The sequence below is a fragment of the Hyla sarda genome, chromosome 10 (genome assembly GCF_029499605.1).
Source record: "Hyla sarda isolate aHylSar1 chromosome 10, aHylSar1.hap1, whole genome shotgun sequence".
Classification (NCBI taxonomy): Eukaryota; Metazoa; Chordata; class Amphibia; order Anura; family Hylidae; genus Hyla; species Hyla sarda.
This window is the reverse complement of record NC_079198.1, coordinates 31,603,189-31,626,105: the sequence shown is the minus strand read 5'-3', so window position 1 is coordinate 31,626,105 and position 22,917 is coordinate 31,603,189. Positions and strand designations below refer to the sequence as shown.

Here is a 22,917-nt window from a genome sequence, read left to right as displayed (position 1 = left end):
ATCACTGTTAAAGGGGTTATCCAGCGAAAAACTTTTTTATATATATCAACTGGCTCCAGAAATCTAAACAGATTTGTAAATTACTTCTATTAAATTTTTTTAGTACTTATGAGCTTCTGAAGTTAAAGGGGTACTCCGGTGAAAGCCTTTTTTCTTTTAAATCAACTAGTGGCAGAAAGTTAAACATATTTGTAAATTACTTCTATTAAAAAATCTTCATCCTTCCTGTACTTATTAGCTGCTGAATACTACAGAGGAAATTCTTTTCTTTTTGGAATGCTCTCTGATGACATCACGAGCACAGTTCTCTCTGCTGACGTTATTATAATAATAATAACACTTTATTTATTGTTGTCCTTAGTGGGGTTTGAACCCAAGTCCCCAGCACTGCAAGGCAGCAGTGCTAACCACTGAGCCACCATGCTTCCCTTAGCATATATCTGCTATGCATGGATGCTAAAATGGACAGACATGTCAGCAGAGAGCACTGTGCTCGTGATGTCATCAGTGTTCCAAAAAGAAAGGAATTTCCTCTGTAGCATTCAGCAGCTAATAAGTACTGGAAGGATTAACATTTTTTAATAGAAGTAATTTACAAATATGTTTAACTTTCTGGCACCAGTTGATTTAAAAGAAAAAAGGTTTTCACCGGAGTACCCCTTTAAGGTTGTTCTTTTCTGTCTAAGTGCTCTCTGATGACATGTGTCTCGGGAACTGCCCAGTTTAGAAGAGGTTTGCTATGGGGATTTGCTTCTAAACTGCTGGGCAGTTCCCAAGACACATGTCATCAGAGAGCACTTAGACAGAAAAGAACAACCTTAACTTCAGAAGCTCATAAGTACTGAAAGGATTAATATTTTTTAATAGAAGTAATTTACAAATCTGTTTAACTTTCTGGAGCCAGTTGATATATATATATATATATATGAAAAGGTTTTTTTCCTGGATAACCCCTTTAACAGTGATGCAGCATGGTCTCTGCAATGCAATACTGTCATCTATGATCATACAACCCATTGTTAAAGTCACTGTGTAGCTCTAGCCTAAATGATGCAACTCTCTGATACAGTTTTATATTTCACTCCCTCGCCATTCCTCACCATCTTCCAACATTTCTCTTTGCTGTCAGTGCATTGAAACATAGTTTCCAGCCTCGGGCTCTGTACATGTATCACCACTCACTCAGCTCTGTTCTAGAATCAGGTCAGCCTTTCAGCTTCATGATATAAACAAGAATGTCTCCCTTTTCAATGGCAGCAAGCAGAGATCTAGAAAATGCTGAATACAATGAGCAGGGTTTATATTAGGTATTACTATAAATGTCTGTCTGACACCTAACTAAAGAAGATAAATTATTTTACGACTGACAACTTCCCGAAGTCAGGAGATATAACATGAAGCACTTGAGCCCTAGTGCAAAATCTGTATAAGACCCCCACCTATCTTTACCGGTTCCTTCTTCTGGGGTAGAGAGGGCTTTGGACCCTTTCATTATCACCTATATCTGCGCCCAGGTCCAGACCTATTCAGAATACAGATTATATATGATGTCTTGGAAACAACCATTATTGACAATATACCATTGTATCCATTGCGTTACATTCTTGTAGCCCTTACTGTTACGGTAAGCCATACTTATAGGAAATATGAGGTTAAGACTGGGCAAGGGATTAACATACCACAAGCTGCTCAGGGTCTTTAACTCTTCCTGTAGTAAATCAGTTCTGAAAATGTATAACATTTCAGGAGACAATGTCACTATTTGGCTAATACCAGCCACATGGGCAAACATTCTGGGGCATAATGTTAGGTGCAGAAAAGCTGTAGGAGCAGCAAGAATTAATAAACATGTTCTTAAAGTGGTATTCCTAACTTCGATATGTATAGAATATGTAAAGGATATGCCTAAAAATGTTTAAAAGATCCAGTTTCCACCTCTGGTACCTGCACATATGTGTAAATAAGGGATCCCTAAGTGCCAATCCACCTGGTGACCACAGAGTGCCACATCCGCACAAATAATATATGAAGAGGGGGCCATGCATGTGATCACCTCTCCATCCATTCTTCACCTGGATGCTGCAGCCATTGTCCACATAACAAGGTGGGCTTGGAAGTTGAGGAGTTTTCTCCCAATTTTCTACAAAGGTGTCCCACAGGTGGTGCCAGTATTTATCAAACATTTAGGGCATACTCTTTAAAGGGGTATTCAGGATTTTTTTTTTATTTGACTATGCTACAGGGGCTGTAAAGTTAGTGTAGTTCATAATATGGTGTCTGTACCGGTGTGTGACGGTTTTCTCACAATTCTTCCGTGATTTCCCCCCCACTATTTATTTTTAACAGCATACAAAATGACTGTTGTCTCAGATTTTTCCCAGCTTGCAATGCGGCCGAGACCTGACTCACTAGTCAGCTGATGACAGGGAGCCTGTCTGCTTCAATGGGTGGAGCAATCGCTTGGTGGGAGAGAGATCAATCTGCAACTAATGCAACAACTGTAGGAACCCTGATTGAAAACCACAGGTCTTTTGTTTCAATGGGTGGGGTGGCTGATGTGTGGGAGGGAGGAAATGGAATTGTGGGATTTGTAGTAAAAAAAAAAAAAAAAAAAGTCAAGCAGGATATACCAGTTCACAAAAAGCTAGCCACAGTGTTATGGTAATCTCATGACATAGCCATTTAGCCCCAAGACAGGCACAGATCCTGCCTAAGCATGTCCATTACTGTCTGTCAGGTATGTACTAAAATCACCTTATGGTGGAGAACCCCTTTAATATGTTCGAATACAAAACAGCTAGACCTGCCTTATGGGTTTCTTACCTTATACTGGATCAGTATCTGGAAACAACATTCTGTAGGTACTATGGAATATTAACCCTGTGGAGCCAGGCATATACCTGCAAATAGCAATTAGAGACAAGTACACAAAAGTAAGGTCTAAACAGGGCTTCTCCTGTTTTTATTTTTTAGCAAACAAAAAATACAGCCTTAACACTCAGGTAATAAAACTTGAAATCCTGCTTGCCCAGTGCTAACTATGCAAAATCGTCCCTGCCTATACTAGGTGGCGTACTACAACAAATATGTTCATCACACCAGTCAAAATGTTCCCTTTTTGAGGCTGCAACCTTAAGGATTCAAACTCCCATCAGAGGATCAGCTTCCTCACAGCTCCAGCTTGCAAATTAAGTTACTCCTAGTTTTAAAACCCAGTAACTAGCTGTCCTCAGCACCTGTGCTGATCTGGGCCAAATTGTAAACCTGTAAGAGAAAGAGAGGAGGGGCTCAACCAAACTTATCCCAATAATAATAGTGAGGGGTGCTACTGGCAGCAAAAGTCACAATTACAGCACAAGAAGAAAAAAGAAAGCTGCAAAAAAGTGCACACCCAATCAGTAATGCATACCTATACAAAAGTCTTTACTAAGTACAAAAAAAACACAAATATGAATAAAGTAAGACAGCATGGACATTTTAAAACAATAAAAATACTCAGACATAGAGCAAAACCACAACATGGGAAGGGGCCATGAACCCCCTGCCCAACCTGTCCTGCACAAATATTAAATATAAAGCTACTACTCCAGGGTGCACATATATGAGAAAGAATTATAATACTGAGCCAAATAATAAAAATGACTGACTACCCAAGTGCATAAGAAATAATAACACAATAAATAATCATATTGGCAAACCACAGACGGAGGAGAAGCTGGATGCAGGTGCAGGACAGGACAGCCAGGACCCCACGCGTTACGTCACTCCATGGTGACTTCCTGAGGGATTTAATTGTTTTTAAATGTCCATGCTGTCTTACTTTATTCATATTTGTGTTTTTTTGTACTCAATAAATACTTTTGTATAGGTATGCATTACTGATTGGGTGTGCACTTTTTTGCAAATTGTAAACCTGGACTGGCCAGGAAGATGATGAAAGGCCCTATTACCAACCTGCCTTTCAACCCATAAAAATCCAGGATCGTGAACAGGACTTACCAAAGTTCTTAGCAAGCTAAGTGTGGCCAGTGATTTTTATTATTTATGGGTTTCCCATATCTCAGCCAGCGATACACACTTACTGAATCCTGGTAGCTGTATATGAGACGTACCTTGTACACAGTACCTATAACCTTCCCCTTCATTGACATTTCCCTTTCCCATACCCTTGGTTGAACTTATGAACATATGTTGTTTTTAAACCGTACAAACTCTTTCACAGGCAATATTCAGGTCATATTATTGTGCACCCACCTACATAATGTATTTGTGTTCCTGTCTATGTGCCATTTTACCCATACCCATCATCGTTGCAGTTCCCTACATTATAGTTTTCACTTATCAAATTTTCCATTTGCGTCTCTTTTCTCGAATGGTCTACATACATTAAATTTCTTAACTTTAACAACCCCTCTCATCTCCCCCTTGGCCATATAGTATGGATATATAATTTGGTACCCATACAAATCAACAGCATGTTCCATTAAAGGCCATAAGTAAAGAGGGAAACCCTACATGGCCATATTGTTGTCACGATTCGGCTGGCTGGAGGTGGATCCTCTGTGCCAGAGAGGGATTGGCGTGGACCGTGTTGGTGGACCGGTTCTAAGTTGCTACTGGTATTCACCAGAGCCCGCCGCAAAGCGGGATGGTCTTGCAGCGGCGGTAGCAACCAGGTCGTATCCACCAGCAACGGCTCAACCTCTCTGACTGCTGAAGATAGGCGCGGTACAAGGGAGTAGACAAGAGCAAGGTCGGACGTAACAGAAGGTCAGGGCAGGCAGCAAGGATCGTAGTCAGGGGCAACGGCAGGAGGTCTGGAACACAGGCTAGGAACACACAAGGAAACGCTTTCACTGGCACAATGGCAACAAGATCCGGCAAGGGAGTGCAGGGGAAGTGATGTATAAATAGGGAGTGCACAGGTGAACACACTAATTAAGCCTGCTGCGCCAATCAGTGGCGCAGTGGCCCTTTAAATTGCAGAGACCCGGCGCGCGCGCGCCCTAAGGAGCGGGGCCGCGCGCGCCGGGACAAGACCGACGGGGAGCGAGTCAGGTACGGGAGCCGGGATGCGCATCGCGAGCGGGCGCCTCCCGCATCGCGAATCGCATCCCGGCTGAGAGAGACATTGCAGCGCACCCGGTCAGCAGGTCTGACCGGGGCGCTGCAAATGCGAGGAAGTTGCGAGCGCTCCGGGGAGGAGCGGGGACCCGGAGCGCTCGGCGTAACAATTTTTATATAATATGAAGCTGTAGAGATTTGGTATGTTGTTAAACAGGCTCTCAGCCTTAGATTGTAAGCTCCAATGACCAGGGTCTAACGTTTTGTGATTACTGAGCTTAAAGAAAAATTGTTACAATGTTATCTTGAGGGGATATATTGGTGTAATTTGGAAATGTAAAGCAAACCTTAAAAACTCTGGTTGCGTGATATGAAATTTTACTCCAAAGAATCACTTGTGAATCCTGATGCCCTGTAATATGAAGATTTTAGCAGTTCTCCTTGCTTGCTTCTTTCAAATAGGTTGCTTCTTACTTAAAATCTAGGATATTTTTTGTGTTTAAATAGTGCAGCATAGGCTATTATTGGATAATAATGTAGGGGTTCTTGTGCTTACCTGTTTTAACTGATGTGGCAGCCATTGGTCTGGCTTCATGCTGGTTTGCAATTTTATCACTGAAATGTTTCCTTAAAGGGGTACTCTGCTGCTCAGCGTTTGCTGGAGCCGGTGCCGAGAGCTTGTGATGTAATAGCCCCTCCCCCTCACAAAGTCACACACCGCCCCCTCAATGCAAGTCTATGGGAGGGGGCATGACAGCTGTCACGCCCCCTCCCATAGACTTGCATTGAGGGGGTGGGGCGTGACATCTTGATGGGGCAGGGCTATGACGTCACAAGCTCCCGGCGCCGGCTCCAGTGTTTGGAACAGTTTGTTTAAAACATTGAGCAGTGGAGTACCCCTTTAATGCTGCCTACATTTCCTATGAATTCATTGGCCTTGGTGTAAGAGGGGGTGGAGTCTGATCACTGCACCTAGTCATCCTATTAGGCTACTGGTGTTACAGTACACACAGGTGAGGTTATTAGACTCACAAGTGGGTTAAAGTCAGTTTACATTATGTGCAGTTTGCACCTTTTTGGACGTGATTTGGGGAAAATCATGACAAAAACAGAAAAAATTTCATCACGAAACAAAATGTGCGAATACAGTCTCAGGAGAGGTATATATCTATGATATATCTTGACCCTATAGAGATAACAGCAGCAGTAGTATACAGGTAGAGCTTTGAGGGGAGGGGCCTGTGAGCTAGTGTGAGTGACCTAATAGGAAATTATGTCATCCTGTAGTTTACAGGAAATCAGCTGACCCAGAACAGACTTCCTCCAACACATTAAGCAATTTTCTGTGGGTTAGACTGGCAATCACGAGACCCAGTTAAGGTAATGAAATGCATAGATGTGCTGGAATTAAAGTAATATCGCTGTATGACTAGAGATGGTGAGCGTGCATGATATGGGCAAAAAATTCTACAGCGTTTATTTAAAAGGGTTGTTGCATAAACTTGGCCCTGCCCATATGTCCTGTTAGTGCATATCAACATCATACAAGGACCCCCCACTATGAACCAAACAATATAGATGCTGCGTACATTCGGTAACTTTTAAAAGGAGCTGTTTGCTGGGGGTAATGGATCGCTGACAAGTCTGAAAAGGAATAAAACAAAAGGCAGACAGTGCTCTATAGTGTGATACTGTTTCTTGCACAGAGAAATTGATAAAGGTGGATGTTGCTCTTACCACAGTAGGTTACACTCCACCAAGGGCAACAATGGAACAAGGTGTAAGGAATAAATAGGTGAGGTGTCAGCAGCCACTCCTCGTCTCGTCAGATATAGCTAAAATAACAGTAGAACTCCAAGATGTGGACAGGATACATGGGCGCTCGACAACCAGGTAGCAGGATAAAATGTTTAATCGCCCATAATGCAACGCGTTTCACAGCACAGCTGCTTCATCAGGCTGAAAAGGGGTTGTCTTTCTGAGACAATCCCTTTAAGGGCAGGATCACATGGGGGGGATCCGCAGCACATTTCACGCTGCGGATGCGCCGGCGGCAGTCACAGAGGGACTGCAGAGCTCACTCTGCAGTCCCTCTGTGACTGCCACCGGCGCATCTGCAGCGTGAAATACGCTGCAGATACGCCCTGTGTGACCCTGCCTTTAGGCTGATAACATACGCCCAGTGTTCTGTATAAATAAGCCCCATGTAGACACTACAGGATCCTGCAGATGAAATATTCATTCATCCTGCCTAAACAAAGAATGGACCCACAGTGTACCCATCATGTACAGTTTTCTTTTGCAGATATAATTCATGACATTTAGATTTAGAAAATAACATCAATGTATTGATAAATCTGCAAATACAGAATTTGCTGCATATTTACATTTGGGTACCCCAAGGATTATCGGCAGAAAAACTATAGTGAACCCGTCCGGTGTGAAAGAGAACAAGGAAATCTCCCTATCATAGGAACATGAGAAAATTGGGGGCATGAGCTTGGGTCCATATTCATTCAAGAATTGGCTACCGTATTTTTTACCATATAAGATGCACCCAATTTTAAAGGAGGAAAATCGAGAAAAAAAAAGATTCTGAACCAAATACAATGTAAAGTATAGGACAGTGATCTTCAACCTGCGGACCTCCAGATGTTGCAAAACTACAACATGCCGGGAGTTGTGGTTTTGTAACATCTGGAGGTCCGCAGGTTGAAGACCACTGGTATAGGAGGTAATACTCACGTGTCCCCGCCGCTCCGGATCCGTCACCGCTGCCCTGGATGTCGCCCTCCATCGCTGTCGCCGCATCCCCGGGGTGTCCCAGCTGCTCTGGAAAGTCTCTGCTGCCCGGGATCCTCACTCTCCATCGCCGCCATCACGTCGCTACCCACGCCGCTCCTATTGGATGATGGGACGGCGTGCGCGAAGACGTGATGACGACGAAGGAGAGCGCCGGCCATGCAGGGGATCCCGGCACGGAGCAGTCATTCGCCGATCGGACACCGAGGAGGCAGGTAAGGTCCCTCCCAGTGTCCTGTAAGCTGTCCGACAGCCCGACTGAGCAGCCGGGTTAGTTTCACTTTCGCTTCAGACTCGGCGGCCAGCTTTGATCGCCGCGTCTGAAGGGTTAATACAGGGCATCACCGCGATCGGGGATGTCCTGTATTAGCCGCTGGTCCCGGCCGTTGATGGCCGCAGGGACCGCCGCGATATGACAGGGTTTTAATGTGTATTTGCCGTATAAGACGCACCAACTTTTCCCCCCCAGTTTTGGGGAAGAAAAGTGCGTCTTATACGGTATATCGTCTGAAATTTGATCAAATGTTCATATAACAGATTCTTCTTAATTTCTAACAAGTGTCAGTCTCTTCCCACAGATCGCAGACACCGTACAACTTCTCACCTCTGTAGTGAAGAGCGACCTTACCCAGCTGGAGGAGATCTTCTCTAAACGCACAGATTTTCTGGTCATTGTTCGGAACACCAGGAGAGAAGTGGAATCCGTGGCTCAGCACTTGGCAGAGATTTCCTTTTGGAAGGAAGATGAGCTGAATCCAAATGTGGTGGCAGAACAAGTGAATTTCATTGAAGATTATAGGTGAGAGTTCAGTCCCATATCACCTGTCAGGCTAGGTTCAGACTACGGAATCTCCAGGCAGAAAATTTCCGCCCGGAGATTCCGAGTGCGGCAAGCGCTGGCTGAATCAGTCGGCGCTAGGACCACGCGGACACTGCAGTCTCCAATAGACTGCAATGTGTTCCGCGAGTATTTCCGCCTGAAGAAAGAGCAACCCCATTCTTCAGGCGGAAATTTTCCGTTCACAAATTCCGCTTCACAAATTCCGAAGTGTGAATTTGTGAACGGAAACCCATTCACTACACTATACATTTTAGCAAGCGGAATTCCAAAGCGAAATTGCAGGCGGAAATTCTGTAGTCTGAACCTCGCCTTATACGACTATTCGGCTTGGTCTACCTGTCTATTCACATATAAAGTAACTTTGCATATAATGATTTGTAAATACATGACAACATGTCTCTTGTAGTGAATTACAGCTTGTTTTATAACTCTGAGCTGCATTCACAATTCTTCAGGCTTCAGAGCTGAAATCTTTGGGGATTTGCAAATGGGAAGTTCAATATTAAAGGGGTACTCCGGTGGAAAACTTTTTTTTTTTTAAATCAACTGGTGCCAGAAAGTTAAACAGATTTGTAAATTAGTATCCGTGAAGAGAAATGAAAATATCGGCACTCACCAATGTGGCTGCAGGGTCTTCTTTATTGAGACATACTCACATGCGGGGTACAGAAGAGAGGGGAGTGGGGGGACAGGTGGTGGCAAGCCACCACCTGTCCCCCCACTCCCCTCTCTTCTGTACCCCGCATGTGAGTATGTCTCAATAAAGAAGACCCTGCAGCCACATTGGTGAGTGCCGATATTTTCATTTCTCTTCACGGATACTATGAACTTTGCTTGCATGATCTGAGCACCACCTGAGGCATTACAGCTACACCAACTCCTACCTGCCATCCCAAATCCAGTACACTCACGCAGTGCCGCACTACCTTCTATGTGAGATTTGTAAATTACTTCTATTAAAAAATCTTAATCCTTCCAGTATTTATTAGATGCTGAATACTACAGAGGAAATTCTTTTCTTTTTGGAACACAGAGCTCTCTGCTGACATCATGACCACAGTGCTCTCTGCTGACATCTCTGTCCATTTTAGGAACTGTCCAGAGCAGCAGATGTTTGCTATGGGGATTTTCTCCAACTCTCTGTAGTTCTTAAAATGGACAGAGATGTCAGCAGAGAGCACTGTGGTCATGATGTCAGCAGAGAGCTCTGTGTTTCAAAAAGAAAAGAATTTCCTCTGTAGTATTCAGCAGCTAATAAGTACTGGAAGGATTAAGATTTTTTTAATTGAAGTCATTTACAAATCTGTTTAACTTTCTGTTTTCTACGGTCCGGAAGAATATAAGTCTGGTCTTCTATTTTTCCAGAATTTGGCTGAAAAATCCCATTGAAGTCAATTGGGCTGATTTGCTGCCGAATTTGTGTGGAATTCGCATGGAATGCATGCTGATTCCAGAATTCATGCGGACGTGCAGAATTTCCGTCGTGTGAACACGGCCTTAGGGTCTATTCACACGGCAGAATTTCAGCATGCAGAATTCTACACAGATTCCGCATGTGGATTCTGGTTCAAATTAAAGCCCAATAGACTTCCATGGGTTTCCGCACTCCGATTCACACTTCTGAATTTCCACATGCAGATTCCGCACAGATTCCACACCAATTTCGCACAAAATCCGCACAAGCCAGAAACCACCCAAATGAATGCTGAAGCAGTATTGGTGCGGATGTGCGGGAAATCTGCCATGTGAATAGACCCTGTTTACATGTCAAGGATATGATGCATATTTTCTGCCGCTGATTTTTCTACCCATTGACATTAATAGGAAACAAAATCAGCTGCACAAAATATGCAGCAAAAATATGAGCAGATACTCTACATGTGAACGTACCCTTAGGCTATATTCACACGGCAGAATTTCTGCATGGATTCCGCATGCGGATCCTGTATCACATTAAAGCCTAAGGCTAGGTTCACACTACGGAATTTCTGGGCATAATTTCTGCCGGAGATTTAGCCAGCGGCATTAAGACCGCATGGACTGCATTGCCGTCCCCATAGACAGCAATGCATTTCCGGGTGGATCTTTTGGGAGATCTGCTCAGAAATGCATTGACATCTATGGGAGCAGCAATGCAGTCCGCACGGTCCTAGTGCCGCCGGCTTGATCTCCGGCAGAAATTCTGCCCAGAAATTCCACAGTGTGAACCTAGCCTTAGGCTAAGTTTCCACTTGTTTTTTTTTTCTGGCAGTTTTTGGAATATGGCCACTTCAGTTTTTGAGCCAAAGTCAGAAGTTGATCCATAAGGGAGGAAGAGTGTAAGTTCTTCCTTTATATGTCCTATTCCTTTTGAATACACTTCTGGTTTTGGCTCAGAAACTGCAGTGGTAGTTATCCAAAAACTGCTAGAAAAAAAACCAAGTGGAAACTTAGCCTAATAGACTTCAATGGGATTCCACACTCCCATCCGCACTTCAGAATTTCCACATGAATTCAGCACGGAATCCGCACAAAATCTGCACATGCCAGAAACCACCCAAAGAATGGGGAATTGGTGAGGATGTGCGGAAATTCTGCCGTGTGAATATAGCCTTAGTTAACAGCACACCCTATACCACACCATTGAATTCAGACCCAGACTAATGTAAAGAAATGTATTCAGATATTATACCACATACTTACCCTCCTTGTTCCCACGCTGCTGTACAGCTGTGAGACCTGCCACCAGCGGCGCCAGGGATGTTGTGCGTGGTACCACTTTGTTTATGCATTCTATATCACTTTCTTATGCTTATAGAGACACTAAACCATTGTACATTTGCTATGTAGGTAGATACAATCTATTAGTCCCTGGTATCGGCCATTTTGTACTGTGTAAAATGCTGCCTCCATGTCTGTCATGCTAATAATGTCCAATAAGGGGTGCTAGATCAGTTGTAAATTTAAAGGGGCATTCCAGGAAAAAACTTTTTTTTATATATATCAACTGGCTTCAGAAAGTAAAACAGATTTGCAAATGACTTCTATTAAAAAATATTAATCCTTCCAATAATTATCAGCTGCTAAAGTTGAGTTGTTCTTTTCTGTCTGGTAACAGTGCTCTCTGCTGACATCTCTGCTTGTCTCAGGAACTGCACAGAGTAGAATGGGTTTGCTATGGGGATTTCCTTCTACTCTGGACAGTTCCCGAGACACGTGTCATCAGGGAGAACTTAGACAGAAAAGAACAACTCAATTTCAGCAGCTCATAAGTACTGAAAGGATTAAGATTTTTTAATAGAAGTACCGTAATTTACAAATCTGTTTAACTTTCTGGAGCCAGTTAAGATATATATATATATATATATATATATATATATATATATATATAAAATAAATTTTTCCTGGATAACCCCTTTAAGGGTAAATTACGTGAATTAGTATCTTTTTTATTTTTTATGCTGTAGTGTTTTGTTTTTTAAAATCGTTAAAAAAAATCTTTCCCTTACATAGTCTGTCTTTGTATTACACTCCATATGGCAGTGTTTCCCCACCAGGGTGCCTCCAGCTGTTGCAAAACTACAACTCCCAGCATGCCCGGACTGCCTTCGGCTGTTCGGGCATGCTGGGGGTTGTAGTTTTGCAACAGCTGGAGGCACCCTGGTAGGGAAACACTGCCATAGTGACGTCCCCTGGTCCATCCACCTTCTCGCATCCACTGTCCTCACCCCCGCTGCTCTGACAGTCAGCAGATCCATGCTTTTGTGATTCCGCACACAGACACAGCTTTGCGCGGTTTTGCCTGCGACATTGCATTTTGCATTCAGTTCATCCAACAATGGATGCTAAAAAAAATGAATTATTGCGGTCACGGATCATTGCTGTTTTCGCAGCCACAATTTGATCTTAATGAAAAAATACTCTATGGGGCATCAGCATTATCAGGTTTCCAATGCACCAGGCCTGTACCTAAACGAAGGAGGCTACGTGCAAAAATAAATCTGATTTCAGGCACCCGCCTGCATCCATCCCACGCTGTCACAAGTATTTCAATTGTACATTTTGTGTATCTGCAGGTGGTTGGCTTACATACTGCTGCTCCTCTTGGATCTGATTATCTGTCTATTCACCTTACTCGGCCTGGCCAAGCAGATCAAGTGGCTTGTTATTGTGTAAGTATGCCCCCTTGTGTTCAGCGCATGTAATTGCGATCAGAAAGTATACTATGCTTTTGAGTCCCAGAAACTAAACATATAGGTGTGGATGGAATCTATTCATCAGCTGACAATACTTGGCTCATTAAAGTGTTCCTGTCGTCAACAAAAACTTTTTATATAATGTAGATAATACCATTATATGTATATTTGTAATATACATTGATTAAAAAAATGTGTATATTTTTGTCCCTACAGCTATTGTCTGTGTGTCTCTATGATGAGTCCGAATACAGGAAGTGAGGGTGGACAAGCAGGGCTCTGTGTAGTAAGAAAAAGCAGGACAGTGTGCACTGAGGCTCTATAACATACTCCAGGCTCATGCATCAGGATGATTGACAAGCCAGGAGTCTGCACTGAGCCCTGCTTGTCCTGCCCTCACTTCCTGTTTTTGGACTCATCATAGAGACACACAGGCAATAACTGCAGGGACAGCATTTTTTCACCCAAAAATATACACAATTTTTTATCAATGTATATTACAAATATACATATAATGGTATTATCTACATTATATAAAAAGTTTTTGTTGACGACAGGTACACTTTAAACTCAATGGGTCCTCTACTTGTATGCCCCATACCTTTTTAATTCAGCCAGATTATTCCGCATGGATATTTGGCGCAATTTCCGCAGTAGATGTTTCTGCCGCTGAAATCTTGATTTAGACATTCACAAAAAGAATAGACTTCCTTTCTGCGGATTCCGCTCGAGAATGCATTACCGTCTACGAGACGGTGCATTTCCATACGGTCTTAGCGCCCGCCGGATCACTCAGATGTCCGGAATGTCTACCGGTGTTTTCCAGGCGGACATTCTGCACATTTTACACTGTGTGAACATGGCCTAATAGTCCTGAGGTAGATGCAGCCTTCCCTGGTGATCGGCAGTGTTCTGCTATGTATACATTGTTTGAAAGCTCTGTATATACTATATTATGTGACTATATACAGGCTAGGTGCGTATTTAGCAAATTTATCTCGAAAAACATATTAAAAAAATACCACAAAAAATACAAAGTTTTGAACAAAAGCATAAGAAATATCATAAGAAATCGCTGGCATATTAAGTTTTATGCGCACAATTTCAGCCATAACCTGCCTGCCGAAATGTGCTTTAGGCTGTGTTTCCACTTGGACCAAAAAAAAGCTGAAGAAAATGTAGAAAAACTGCCATTGCATTTTCTTGCATTTTTGAATATTTTAATTTATTTTATTTTTTTTGCGTTTTTACCTTTGTGTGGAATTTTTTTTTTCTTAGTAAAAATAACATGAAAAAAAATAAAAAATAAAACACCCAAAAAAGGTAATGCAAAACCAAAAAAAAAAACACACCAAAAAAATGGTAAATGCAAAACTCCCATTTTTTCACTGAAATCTTTTCTTCTAGTCCACATAGTCTCAAACATGCTGCAGTTTTGTAAAACTGTCCCTGAGCACAAAAAAAGGCTGAAAAATGCCAAAGATAGGTGGCGTGATAGCTGTCACACCCCCTCCTGTAGGCTTGCATTGAGGGGCAGAGCCTGATGTCCCATGCCGCCGGCCTTGTGATCGTCAATAATCAGACCCGGAGCGAACACGCTCAGGGGACTGATTACAAACGGGGTGCCGCGTGCAAGATCCCGGGGGTCCCCAGCGGCGGGACTCCCGCGATCAGGCATCTTATCCCTAATCCTTTGGATAGGGGATAAGATCTCTAAGCACCGGAGTACCCCTTTAAGTTTGTGAAACAGGGCAAAATCCAAGTGGAGAATTAACAAGTTTCAGCTGCTACAACACAGCCAGAAAATGTTGCCTGGAATTCTGGGGCAGGATTCTGCGCATTTTATAGGCGCATCAATTGCGCCAAATTTAACAAGTGGTTTGCGACAAATGATAAATCTGGCGCAAAAACGCACCATTTGTCGCAAAAAAACATACATAAAATCACACACTGCTACATCATTATTGATACATGTCCCTCAAAATACCCATCATTATGTGTAACCTTTATACAGTGGTCCCTCAAGTTACAATATTAATTGGTTCCAGGACGACCATTGTATGTTGAAACCATTGTATGTTGAGACCAGAACTCTATGGAAACCTGGTAATTGGTTCTGAAACCACCAAAATGTCATCCAAAAATAGGAAAAAGTGAGAATTAAACAAAAATAAGTAGATAACTGATACAGATAAAGCAAATCCTTACATATAAAAGTAAGAAAGATCTGCTGGGAGCTGTAAATCACTGTCTAGGTCAGTGTTTCCCAACCAGGGTGCCTCCAGCTGTTGCAAAACTACAACTCCCAGCATGCCCGGACAGCCCTTGGCTGTCCGGGCATGCTGGGAGTTGTAGTTTTGCAACAGCTGGAGGCACCCTGGTTGGGAAACAATGGTTTATGTAGAGGACAGGAGCTTCTTCAGGGTCCTATACAGTATACACAGTGTCCCAAATGGAGCCGCCCCTTACTTGGTGTCCAAAGGAGCAGCTAACCCTGGCACAGGTAAGGAATAGTACAGAACTGGTAGTTCCTTGCTGTACTGTAGGGGGCGCTACCAGACAGCCGGTCAGTGCATATGCTTCAGTAACAGAGGTGATTTACCAGTGAATGCCCATTCTGATTGGTCAGTTCCTCCAGTTGTGACACGTTTCACAGATCTGGACTGTCTGTACATTGCATGTTGAGTCTGGTTTCAAGTTACGATGGTCCAGAAAAGACCATTGTATGTTGAAACTATTGTATGTTGAGGCCATTGTAAGTTGAGGGATCACTGTACTATATATCATAGTATACATAGTATGTTGGATGAAGCGTTATGTATTTCTCATGTTAAAACATTTACTTTGAGTCCCATTCACTCCCCATTTTTTACAGTCACGTCAAGTAGTTTATGACACGAGGGCGTATTATTGCCCATTTTTACTTGTCTATAGTCTGTCCAATGTCCTACTGAACTGAACTATGGTTCCCAGGGAGTTGTATATTCCCACAATCCTATCCCCGACTGTTCTCACTACACAGGGACATGAGTATATTGTGCACCAGCTGCCATCAATGAAGCACCATTGGACTGGATGATAGGCATAGCCGAGCATGACCGGAGATATAAGAGGGAAGATACATGTTCTCTGGTTGAGGATCAGGATGATGACACAGGGCACCTGGAGAGGGGAAGCAAGGCATCTGTGGGAAATGTAGTTTCCTATAAGGCAAAAATGCTGTAAAAAAACACCAATTTTACCGCACAGCGTTTTATCAGCCAAAAAACGACGCGTCCAGATGTTAGCTGCAAGTCAATAGTAAACTGCAAAATGTCAAATTCACTTGCCGTTTTTCAGTTTGGCGTTTTTTTTTTTATCCTTTTGGCGTTTTTCAGCAATTTCGGGCTCAGAGGCTGGATTTTCAAAACGCCGGACAAAACCTAGTTTGGCGTTTTTTTCCCTGAAATCGTGGCGTTTTCATCCCATAGAAGTCTATGGGAGAGCAAAAACGCCAAGAAAAACGCCATGTTGGTTTAAAATTTTGCATTTTTGCAGGCGGTTTTTATTCTTTTTTTTTATTCATCCAAAAAAGTGATGAAGATACCATTAAAAAAAATAATAAAAAAGATACAGTAGTGATGGAAAAAATTGTATCTAACGAAATTCATCTTTTTTATTATGAAATGTTCATTAATTTTTAAACAGGGATCAATTTATGTGTGTTTTTCATTTTTTTTTCCAACATTTTTTAGGTAGCACTACTACTCCCAGCATAGAACACACTGGGGGATATTTATCAAAGCTGTCTATGTCCCGCATCAATATAGACCAAACTACAGAGGGTTAGGCTGGTCTATTGTGCGCCTAATTTATCAAAAGGCGCACAGCTCTTGATAAATTCTGTGCATAGACTTTGAGATCTATGCTTTAGATTGTATTTAAACCTGCTCCAACATGGTCTAACATTTCGGCGTACTTTCAGCCAATGCGACTTGTCGCTGAAAAGACGCTTTTGATAAATTCAGCACCAATGCATTTTTCAATGCATTTCTGTCTAAAATAGACTAGAATGCATCATGTTCTAAAAATCCTCTAGAGCAAAAGTTGCAGAAAAGTCGCACATATTTAGACTGTGACAAATTTAGACAGGAAAAAACAGTCTAAATCCTTTGGTAAATATCCCCCACTGTTCGATGATGGGAGTAGTAGTTACCTGTACTAATTGACAGATCGTCCGTTGCGATCCTCCTGTATAATTTATAGATGCGGCCGACCGCTCTTCTATGGTCCCCTGCTCTGCCGTATATATACACCTATTCATATTTCCCGAAGAGAGCTGTGATTGGCCAGATGATTCCAGCCAATCACAGCTCTCTGTGTGAAATGTGAATAGGTGTATATATACGGCAGAGCAGGGGACCATAGAAGAGCAGCCTGCCGCATCTATACATTATACAGAGGATCACAGCGGGTGTCAGTAGTGATACCCGCTCTGATCTGTTCTTAACTACAAGTACTACTACTCCTAGCATGGAGCACACTCTGCTCCATGCTGGGAGCTGTAGTACCTGCATTAATACACAGATCGCATCATGTGTCAGAAATTACATTCGCTGCGATCTGTCTATTAATGCAGGTACTACAGCTCCCAGCATGGAGCAGAGTGTGCTCCATGTTGGGAGTAGTAGTACCTGCAGGTAAGAACAGATCACAGCGGGTATCACTACTGACATCCACTGCGGTCGTCCTGTCTATAGCAGAGATGGAGCGGCTGTATACAGCGCTCGCATCTCTGCTCTGCACTATACTCCGGGTCGGCCACTCAATCATTCATATTTTCCTCAGAGCTGTGATTGGCTGCAACCATCCGGCCAATCACAGCTCTGGGCGGAAAATATGAATGATGTTCTATTCACATCACTGGCCGGAGTACAGAGCAGAGATGTGAGCGCTGTATACAGCCGCGTCTCTGCTATATTATGGACGATCGCATCGGGTGTCAGGACTGATACCAGGGGCGATATGTCTATTATACCAGGTACTACTGCTCCCAGCATGGAACAGTGTGTTCCATGCTGGGAGTAGTAGTAGTACTACATTAAGTTTTTTTTTTTTTTTTAAAGAGAAAAAAAAGTTAAACACACACACACACTTTATAAAAAAAAAATGTTAATTTTGTTATAAAAAAAAAACATTTAGTTAAATAATTTTTTTACATCCCTACTGCATGTTTTTTTTTTTTGGTACCCAACTATTTTTGTACAAAAAACGCCAAGGGGGCCAAAAAAGGCAAATTCCACACAAAGGTAAAAACGCAAGAAAAAATGCCAAAACGCAGGGAAAAACAGTGGCGATTTTTCTGGCGTTTTTAAGCCAAAAAAAATCGCAGGGCAAAAACCTCAGTGGAATTCTAGCCTAAGTGTACAGCAGACATGTGGGCAGAACTGTCCGGTTTACACTGATCAGAGAGAGACAAACGTAAAGGGGTACTCCAGTGGGAAAAAAAAAACTTTTTGTAAATCAACTGGTGCCAGAAAGTTAAACAGATTTGTAAATTACTTATATTTAAAAATCTTAATCATTCCAGCACTTATCAGCTGCTGTAAGTTCTTTTCCTTTGTAATTTATTTTCTATCTGACCACAGTGCTCTCTGCTGACACCTCTGACCATGTCAGGAACTGTCCAGAGTAGGAGCAAATCTTCATACCAAACCTATCCTGCTCTGTTCAGTTCCTGACATGGACAGAGGTGTCAGTAGAGAGCAGTGTCAGACAGAAAATAAATTTGAAAAGAACTTCCTCTGTAGTATACAGCAGCTGATAAGTACTGGAAGGATTTTTTTTAAATAGAAATAATTTACAAATCTATTTAACTCTCTGGCACCAGTTGATTTAAAAACAAATAGTTTTCCACCTGAGTACTCCTTTAAGGAGGCTTGAAAAGAAGCTTCTGGGCTAACTAGTAGGACTATGGAGGGGTAGAATTAGTAATGTGTCCAAGTGGCATAAAACAGAATAATTGCAGTTTCCAGTGCATTATATATATATATATATATATATATATATATATATATATATATATATATATATATATATATATATATATATATTAGTTGAAAGAAGATATTGGGCCTCATTTACTAAGCTGAAACCGACCAATTTTTGTCTGGTTATTTTGTCTGAGACATGTCTGCGCCAGTGTGCGCCAGTGTGCGCCTGAAAAATCCGACAAACCCGAAAAGGGGGCGTGGTCTGTCGCAAAAGGGGGTGTGGCCGACCAAAAAAGGGCGTGGTTTCACAACCCGACCGATTTACTATTGAATTTACAGAAAATCCTGTGGGTAAATGGCTGGAAATATCGACTTAGAAAAAGCTGGTCAGAAAATGTTCCCGACTTTTGCCAATAGTAAATAGAGAGGAATCCTGCATGTCTGAAACAACTTTTCCCACTAGTAAAAACCCGAAACTCTTAGTAAATGAGGCCCATTATGTTTCATTTATTGAGGTAGATCCACTGTACAACATTTACAAATCCACAGGATAGCTGGGTTCATCCTACCACCCATCATTCCAGTGTCACCAAGCCTGCTGTGGATGTTTCGAGGATAGTTGCGTTAATTTCTAACGCAAATTTGTTTTCCCTTAGTCCTAACAGCAGCACAAGTGGGGTGTTTCTGCCCCTGTGAAGCTGGCAGGACGGTGGAATTTTTAATTCCACCCAAGCAATTAACATAATTGAACCCCCCATATAAGGCCTCCTCCCCAGGCCATAGTGCTTTAATAACAAGCAAAATTATACAAACTACAAGGGCGGGAAATTTGTGTGCTGCTGTTAGGACTAAGGGAAAACAAATTTGCGTTAGAAATTAACGCTTCCCTGTCGTCCTAACCAGCAGCACAAGTGGGGACTTAGCAAGTAACAATCACAAATAGGGAGGGACTAAGGAGGAGCGGCACTTAGGATGGAACGCCCAAAGGCCGGCTCTCCCATACGTTTGGCATTAATCCGGTAATGTTTGATAAATGTGTTGTGTGTGCTCCAGGAGACAGCAGCACAAATTTGTTCTAGTGGAACGGACCTTCTTTCAGCAAAGGAGGTAGCAACTGCCCGGGTAGAGTGGGCAGTAACAAAAGAAGGAGGAGTTAGCTCCTGAGCTATAAATGCCTCCCTGATTGCCTCTTTGACCCATCTACTCAGAGAGGGTTTGGAGGCCTTTAGACCTTTTCTTCCGTCCTGAAAAAGAAATTAAAAGGTTTTCGGATCTTCTGAATTCACCAGTTCTTGAAATGTATATCTTGAGACTTCTTGAAATGTCCAAGGAATGGTTAGCAGCTTCCTCAGAAGAGGAAGGGTCTGAGCACAGAACTGGTAAGGAGATAACTTGGTTAATATTAGAAAAGGTTGGTACCTTGGGAACAAAGGTCGGTAGATATTTCAACAAGACTCTGTCTTGTAAAAAAGAGAGTATAAGGCTCAAAAGCCGCAAGGGCCTGAAGCTCGCCAATTCTTTTGGCTGATGTTATAGCCAACAAAAAGGTGACCTTAAGGGACAAGTACCTAAAGTCCACTTGGTCCAAAGGCTCAAAGGGGGGAGAACTCAACCCATTGAGAACGACAGACAAATCCCATTGAGGAATAGGCCTAAGGACTGTAGGCTTAAGTCTTTCGGTTCCTTTGAGGAACCTCTTGATTAGGAGATCTTGAGATAAAGATCTGCCTAGAGAGGCAGAGAGTGCAGCAACCTGCACTTTTAGAGTGGATGGGCTAAGACCCTTGTCAAGGCCATCCTGCAGGAACTGAAGCAAAGCAGAAAGAGGAGGATCTGAGGCAACTACCTCTTTCTTCGCACACCATTGTAGGAAAATCCGATTTATCCTGGAATAAGCTCTATTAGTAGATGCTGCTCTTGAGTGAGCAAGGGTTCTCAAGACCTCCGAAGAGAGACCACTACCTAGTAGGGTCCTGTCAATCTCCAGGCTGTCAGATTGAGTCTCCTCAGATCTAGGCAGGAGCCTGTGTTGTGAGACACAAGGTTCTGCACCTGGGGAAGCCTCCAATAACACCCTTGACTCATCCTCATGAGCTGGGTGAACCAGGACCTCTTTGGCCAGAATGGTATGATGGCGATTACTGAGGTCTGGTCTTCCCTGACTTTCATCAATACCCTCGGTATCATGGAAAGTGGAGGGAAAATGTAGGCCAGCCTGAACCTCCATGGAATGGACAGAGCGTCTACTGCCACAGGATTGTCCTCTTTGTAAAGAGAGCAAAACCTGTTCACCTTGGCATTCAGACGAGTTGCCATGAGATCTATCTCTGGCATACCACACCTCCGGGTTATCTTGTGGAAGATATCCTCGTTCAGGGACCATTCCCCTTGGACTGGAAGACCGCGGCTCAGACGGTCTGCAACTATATTGAGATCCCCCTTGATGTGGACTGCTGAGAGGTGGGATAGATTGGTCTCTGCCCAAGAGAGAATTAGTCCGGTCTCCTCGAGGAGAACTTTGGACCTTGTGCCTCCCTGTTTGTTTAGGTAAGACACTACAGTCGTGTTGTCTGAACAGACTTTTATCGCTTGCCCTAGAACTAGGGGAGCGAAGTGATAGAGAGCTAGATGGACTGCTCTCAACTCTCTCATGTTGGAAGAGAGGAGTCTCTCTTGAGAAGTCCAGGTACCTTGTACCGGAGTTTTGTCCAGATGGGCTCCCCAGCCTACAAGGGAGGCGTCCGTGGTCAGAATGATCCAATGAGGTTGAATCAAGGACTTCCCATCTGACAGAGTTGTCCACCATCTGAGGGATGCACGGACTTCGACAGACAGGGAACATCTTTTGTCCAACCATTTGGGGTTGCGATTCCAGACACTCAAGAGCTGATCTTGAAGTGGACGGAGATGCCATAGGGCCCAAGGTACTGCCTCTGCAGACGCTGACATGTGGCCTAGCATTTTCATCAGAGTTCTGATGGAGACCCTTTGGGGAACCATTAAGAACTCGGCAGCTCTTACGACTTTCTCCTTCCTCTCTGGGGTCAGAGATAAGGTCATGTGAGAGGAGTCGATTATGAACCCCAGAAACCTTCTGGAGGTAGAGGGGACGATCTCTGATTTGTCCCAATTTATGATCCAGCCTAAATGCTGGAGAAAATCCAGAGCCAGTTGAAGATGAGACTGTACTACGTCTAGAGATGCGGCTTTTAGAAGCCAGTCGTCTAGGTAAGGGATGATTTCCAGGCCTTTTAATCTTAAGGCGGCCACAACCGGAGCCACAACCTTTGTAAAGGTGTGGGGAGCGGAAGAGATCCCGAAGGGCAGCATGGCAAACTGATAATGCTTTACCATACCCTTTATGGTGACAGCAATCCTCAAAAATTTCCTGTGAGCAGGATGTAAGGGGACGTGCAGGTAGGCGTCCTTGAGGTTGATGGTGACCATCAGATCTAGAGGAATCAGAATGCTGGTGACTGACCGAATAGTCTCCATTCTGAACTTTCTTTTCTTTATGAAATGGTTCAGAAAGCGAAGATCTATGATCATTTGCCAAGTGCCCGAGGGCTTTGGTACCAAAAATATAGGGGAGTATACTCCCAGGCCTCTCTGGTTTGGAGGAACCTCCTCTAGGGCCCGTTTCTCTAGGTACAATAGTACCGACTCCTCCAGAATGGATTGTTCTGGTTGAGGGAGTCTTTTTGTTAACAAAAATTTCCTTGGTGGGGGGGAGACAAATTCTATTTTGTAGCCCGACCGGACTACTTCTAGAACCCAAGGGTCTTGGATTTCCTTCATCCAATTGGAGAGAAATAAACTCAAACGGCCACCTACTGGAGAAAAAACTGGAGACAGAGCTTCTGTCAGGACCTCTGGAGGGGAAGGGAGAGGGGAGACGTTGGTGGGATCTGGGTGAGAGTCATAGCTCAGACTTGCAGTCTTTGCCCCGACCGCGTCCGCCACCACGCTTAGATCTTTGACTTTGGCGCCTCTGGGTCCCAGAGGAGCCCTGAGATCTGCCCCCTCGGCCTCTACCGCGGCCACGAAAGGTCTGCACAGGAAG

At 43.3% G+C, this 22,917-nt stretch overlaps 1 protein-coding gene across 4 annotated transcripts in view; it reads left to right on the top strand.

The window, feature by feature from the left end:
* Positions 1-22,917, top strand: part of TTYH1 (tweety family member 1) — a 175,387-nt gene that overhangs the window by 100,460 nt on the left and 52,010 nt on the right. For all 4 annotated transcript variants that reach the window (XM_056542163.1, XM_056542162.1, XM_056542165.1 and 1 more), the window contains exons 4-5: positions 8,445-8,665; positions 12,763-12,858. In XM_056542163.1, the coding sequence (XP_056398138.1) occupies positions 8,445-8,665; positions 12,763-12,858 (317 nt within the window). The remainder of the gene's footprint in view (positions 1-8,444; positions 8,666-12,762; positions 12,859-22,917) is intronic.